This window comes from Chrysochloris asiatica, unplaced genomic scaffold (genome assembly GCF_000296735.1).
Source record: "Chrysochloris asiatica unplaced genomic scaffold, ChrAsi1.0 scaffold00163, whole genome shotgun sequence".
Taxonomy (NCBI): domain Eukaryota; kingdom Metazoa; phylum Chordata; class Mammalia; order Afrosoricida; family Chrysochloridae; genus Chrysochloris; species Chrysochloris asiatica.
The window spans coordinates 504,240-510,391 of NW_006408681.1; the positions used below are offsets into that span (position 1 = coordinate 504,240).

The window sequence follows — 6,152 nt, forward strand, 5'->3', positions numbered from 1 at the left end:
ATCAAGTCTTTTTTCCTGCAGAGCCACTGGGTGGATTCTAACCACCAACTTTTTAGTTAGCAGCCAAGCACCTAACCCTCAGAGCTCCTTATCTGGCCTGTAATAGATACTCAATGAATATTTGTTCATGAATTATATTAAGTTTATTTAAATATGAGCTTGTGTCAGCATCTGGCTCAACATCTGGCACTCCATCCTGTAGGTCAAGGTGGGTCACTGTACATCCCCCAATCCACCATCAATGCTACAGTGAAAGAAGACATTCTGCTCTCAGTTGAATACTCCTGTGTTGGGGTGCCCACCATCGAATGGAAATATACCTCCAACTGGGGTGTGCAGAAGATCGTGGAGTGGAAGCCAGGGACTCAGGCCAACATCTCCCAAAGCCATAAGGACCGAGTATGCACCTTTGACAATGGTTCCATCCAGCTCTACAGTGTGGGTGTGAGCGATTCTGGCTACTACATCATCACAGTGACTGAGTGCCTGGGGAGCAGCCAGTTTGGCACCATCGTTCTGCATGTCTCCGGTAAGACTGCTAAAGGGATGCAGACTCCTCTGGGAGTCTGTGTGTGGGAGGCTGACTTACTGGTAATAAAAAAGATGTTCGCCTTTACTCCATAGAAATCCTCTATGAAGACCTCCACTTTGTTGCTGTCTTCCTTGCTTTGCTTGCTGCTGTGGCCGCAGTGTTAATCAGCCTCATGTGGGTTTGTAATAAGTGTGCATATAAGTTCCAGAGGAAGAGAAGACACAAACTCAAAGGTAACTCTCGGGGCCTTGTGATAATTCATGCTTCTGAAAGCAGAGGTATACATACTCTCTTGTTCTCACCAAGAAACTACTGTGTGGCTCATTTTCAACTCATTTGTCTTTTGCGTTTGCAGAAAGCAAGACTGAAGAGATTGAGCTGCAAGATGTTGAGTGTTAGCTGAGGCTGGGCCCCATTACATTCCTACCTCAAGAGGAAAACATTATTTTCCAATGAAAGAGTCATCCTGTTGTCTTGCCACAGCAGGAAGTTAGCAAATTGACTGCATGGAGTGGAAGGCTATGGACTAAATGAAGTCAGTTGTAGTCATTGCACTAAGTTCAAGGAGAAGAAAACGGAGGCTTTGAGCCAGGAGCTCTACTTGGCTGTAACTTCCAGGTCTTGTTGACCCATAACCAATGAAATAGTGCAGTCACTAGTGACTTGCTCATGACACTTTGCCATGGCCCACGGACAGGAGTCCTTGTATTAGAGACCAGACTATCTCCAAGCTCATGACTATCCAGCCCATGTTGGAACATGCTCCCGATGGCTGTGTTCCTGCCTGCTCTGCAAACCACATGCATCCTCCAACCCCCCTACAAGCACTGCTGTCACAGCTGTTGTGAGCAAACCTGAGGCTTTCAGATGATCTGATGCTTCAGAAACAGAAATGGAGATTGGGAGGGACACTACTGGGTCTAGTAAGTTACTCAGAGCAAGCAAGGTCCCATGGCCTGGAGCTTTTGAGAAGAGGAGTTCAGTGAGTTCGTGAGGAGCTAGCTTTCGCTACAGGGTACAGAGGGGGAATGGTCTTTCCTTCCCTCATGCCATACGCTGGTGTGAGTAAAACAGCCGTTCCTCTCCATTATGCCCTACATGCAATGCGGCAGATTCCAGGCGGCCTTTCTCTGAGTTGCAGAGTGCAGCCTGTGTGGAACTTGAGCGTAACAGGGCAGTGCATCTGGAAAATCAGAAGGCCTGGGCTTCCGTCCCATCCCCCTGTCAATGCCACCTCATGTCTCCAGTCAGGCAGGCCCTCTCTCTCCTGACGGGGCTATGGAACACTTGGTCCCATCTACCTCGCAGTCAGGATATTAAATGAAGCCCACACTATGTATACAGAGCTCCGATCAACTGAAGGAAAGTAGGAGTCTTCAAGGATCTGGACACAGTAAGAACGCATTATCTGAGTGTTGGAAATTGTTCAAATGCCCTGGGATCTTGGCGCTCCAGGTAAGACTGGAGATCAGACCACAGGTGGCCTTAGCCCATCTTCTCTCATCTTTACTCTGAAAGTTTCTCTACCCTAATTCCCATCTGGCAACTTCTAATGCAGGTACAAGTTGTTTTCCAATTCTCTTTTCTCTTTCCACCACTCCGATGGTGATGGAGGCAAGGTTACTAACTGTGTTCCCAGCCATGAGATCCCATGCAGACACACGTGCTAGAGTGCTCCCTTCTCTTCTCTCTCCCTTCAGGTCCCCTGAGTGCCAGCTAAGGGATTACTTGACAAAGTTAATATGAGGTCTTTCCCTAAGGAATGAACCCAGGGCTATGGGAAAAATTTTTTTGGAGTATTCAGACTTGAATTTCCGGTGAGCTAGAGAAGGCCTCAATGGTCTCCACAGCTGGTTTGTAGCTGCAGTCCCAGCCACACCGAAGACGGTCATAAAGGACCTTCAGATACAAAGAACGGCTACATTCTCACACAAGCAAACGCATGCACACCTGGGCCCTTTCCCCAGCAGTCATCAGAGGGACGGTTCTCCATGTCAGTTTGTGATGTCAGTCTTTAACATCACGGAAGAACAGGGTGATCAAAGGCAGTCTTGTTATTCACACAGAATACTGGTTATCCTCATCAGCAGGAAACTGGTTTGGAGCTGGGAGCTGTTGGAATATGTGCATACTCTTATACCTGTTTTTCAGAACTCTGCCCCTCAGCTTGTCAGAATTTTGAGACGATAACCCTCTTCATAAAATGAGAAACAGAAAGAAAAAGAAACACCTGGGAAGGAACCTTTATAAGCAAACTTGGATATAAATTGAATTGCTTAAAAAAAAAAAAAAATTCTCATCATAGGTTAGATTTCATTTCTTTGGGAGTGGGGAAAGGGTTTATTTTGCATGTTTAAGGCTCCCCTGATCCTGAACATTCCTGTGGCAAGTTTCTGATTCCACAGTCTCTTTTTCAAAAGAGAAATATTAAGGTTTAGAGATTTTCCAGTGTGAATGTAAGTTAAAAGTTATGTTTTAAGCTGTGGAAAAACAAAATTGTTTTAAAGAATGAAATAAAAACCTGAAAATAAAGCCTTGGTCCATTGTGTGTGAAGTTCTGGGTGGCCCTTTCTAGTTAGGGCTGGGCAGAGCCAGCAGCCTGGCACCTATGCAAACAACTGGCAAAGCCATAAACATTCCTTTGTTGTTGTTGTTATGTGCCATGGCTATACAGAGGGTATAAATCTTTATGGGAAAGCAATTCAGAAAAAGGCCTTTTTAGCACCATCATCCTCCTATGTCTTGCAACCAAAAGACCAATTTGAAATTGTGCTTCTAGAATTTTAACTGTAATTCAACAGAGTCCTTCCTACTCTGGAAAGCACTGAAATTAAGGGTTAACTATTATACCATCTGGAGTCCTGGTGTGGCACTGTGGGTTAGTGCACCAGACTGCAAATCTGTTTGAACTGCAAGGTTGGCAGTTCAAGCGCACCATCAGCTCCTCAGAAACCCTATACAGTATCGCTATGGGTCAGAATCCACTCGATGGCACTCAACAACAATTATACCATCTGGAGTCCTGCTGTGGTGGTGTGGGTTAATGTACTGGTGGACTGCAAGGTTGGTTTGAACCACAAGGTCAGCAGTTCAAATTCACCATTCACTCCTCAGAAACTCAATACAGTGTCGCTATGAATTGGAACCATTCAACGACACTTAACAAAAGCAACATTGTACCATCTGGGAGCATAGTGGCTTCACATGATAAGCACTAGACTGCGAACCACAATGTCCACAGTTTGAGCCTGCCAGCTGATACGCGAAAGAAAGTTTCTGCTCCCACTAAGATTTAAAGCCTCAGAAACCCTCTAAGGGTTGCTGAGTCAGAATTGACTCTGCGGCACTTAACATTCTACCATCTAGTTCAGTGGAGCACTGAGACGTTCTAAAGAACACACATGCTTTGTCAACAGAAAGCCCTCTCCGAGATGACCATCTAAGAAACCAGAAAGGCCTGACCACACATCAGTCCATTTGTTGTACTGTGGTGGCTTGTGTGTCACTGTGAGTCTGGAAGTATTTATGCCACCATTACTTCAAATAGCAGCAGGATCACTCATGGTGGACAGGTTTTTCAGCAGACCTTCCAGACTAGGACAAAGGGCCTGGTGATCTTCTTAAAAGTGACCAGTGAAAACCTAATGAATCACCACAGAATCCTGTCTGATATAGTGCTGGAAGATGCGCCCCTCAGGTTGGAAGACACTCAGAAGATGGCTGGCAAAGAGCTTCTCCAACCTCAAAGTACAGTCGGCCTTAATGACAAGAATGGAGTAAAGCTTTCAGGACCTTCATTCGCTGATGTGGCAAGACTCAAAATAATAACAGCTGCAAACATCCATTAATAATTGGAACATGAAACGTACAAAAGTATGAAACTAAGAAAAGTGAAGTTGTTAAAAATGAAACAGAGCACTTGAAGATAGATATCCTAGGCATTAGCGAAATGAAATGGACTGGTCTTGGCCATTCTGAATCCAATATCACATGGTCTACTGATCTTGAAGAGGAATTGTGTGACTGACATAGTAGCTGCAGCAATGGGCTCACACATAGAAATGACTGGCGATGGTGCAGGATGGGTGTTTCTCAGTTGTTGTACTCAGGGGTCGATACGAGTCAGAACTGACCTGATGACACCTAACAACAGAACATACTTTATTTCATGGTGTTCTCGGAACGCAGAGAGAACTAAAACAGAGAGCCCATGTTCTCTGTGGCCCACATAAAAAGGGAAATACTGAGCATTTCACCTTACTCTGATTTGAAATACCACACACAGGTGAGGAGACAAGGCCCAGAGACGGAGGAAATATGATCAGGATCATGTGGCCAGTGCACAAATGTAGGCAAGCGCTGAGGGAGGATACTGTTTAGATGGTCCTGGTAAGTATAGAATCCTGCTGTGGCGCTGTACAATAAGCAACAGACTTTTAATTACAAGGTTGGCTGTCCAAACCCACCAGCAGTTCCTTGGAAGCCCTATACAGGATTGATGAGCCAGAACCAACTTGATGGCACTTAACAGGTAGAGGAATGGGTGTCAGAATGCTGGGTCATGTAACCATGACATACAAAATATGATAGGGTGAAACACCAGGGATGGGACTCAGATATAGTCTCTTTGACAACACAGAAACGGACACTGGAGACAAAGGTGAAACCCTCTGGTCTCATCAGCATTTCTGTCCAGTTACCAGGGAAGCATCAGACACAATCTATGTCTTGCTAAAAGCAGAGTAAATCCCTGCGGCTATCATTAATACGTTAGCTTCCACTGGTGAATGGTGTGAAGTACCAGTATGTGTGGTGGTGTGGAGATTAAGGTCAACGGTTGGGACTCACCAGTCACTCCGCAGAAGTATGTGGTAGTCTGCTTCTATAAGGATTACAGCCTTGGGATCTCTACGGGGCAGTTCTCCTCTGTCCGACGACAGTCGTTAGAAGTTGGAACTGACGTGATGGCAAGTTATTACAGGTGCCTCTTGTGTACCTAAATGGTCCCAGCTGTAAGCTTTTCCAATACTGGAGAACACAGTCACTGAGGCCACTATTTGCATTGCCTTTAAAAAGAACTTGCGTGTGTTTGGTTTAATTGGAAGCATGATGAATCCTTTAAGGTTCTAATGAGCTCATGTGTGGAAGCAGTATCCACAGTGCCTGCAGAGGAAGAGTTCCACACAGTGCTTCACACCATTTTGCGGTACTGCCACCAAGAGGTCAGAAGACAGAACTCAGGATGACTATGAATCTGTAAATGGATGCACTGAAGGCGTTTGTAAAATGTAAAAAGAATATCTGAAGAGTGAATCCCAATAGTCCCTCTATCACATGATTACCAGTCAGTTTGATTTTATTGATGATCTGGCAGACTTTAGCTGTCTTGTTTACCCTATCAGCCTTAAAACAGAAACTGGATTAAGTCCTCCTTCATCAACAGGTACCTGAGGCTGGGAAATAACTGAGTTGGAAGTATTAGGTGGGTGGTTGGAGGCTTGGAATACAGGTGTGTGCAGTGTGCTGTAGTTGTAGTGGGCGTTTTACACAAGGGGGCTTCAAAAACTTGTGGGGAAATTACATTATCTTTTAATTCCATTTTGTCCAATTTTTTTTAATA

The 6,152-nt window shown here is 45.0% G+C and overlaps 1 protein-coding gene across 1 annotated transcript in view; it reads left to right on the plus strand.

Moving 5' to 3' along the window:
* The window catches only part of VSTM5 (V-set and transmembrane domain containing 5), a 29,434-nt gene extending 28,503 nt beyond the window's left edge, over nucleotides 1–931 (plus strand). The window contains exons 2-4 of the mRNA XM_006871199.1: nucleotides 203–529; nucleotides 625–765; nucleotides 888–931. Coding sequence (XP_006871261.1) covers nucleotides 203–529; nucleotides 625–765; nucleotides 888–931 — 512 coding nt within the window. The remainder of the gene's footprint in view (nucleotides 1–202; nucleotides 530–624; nucleotides 766–887) is intronic.
* Nucleotides 932–6,152: the final 5,221 nt, after the last annotated feature.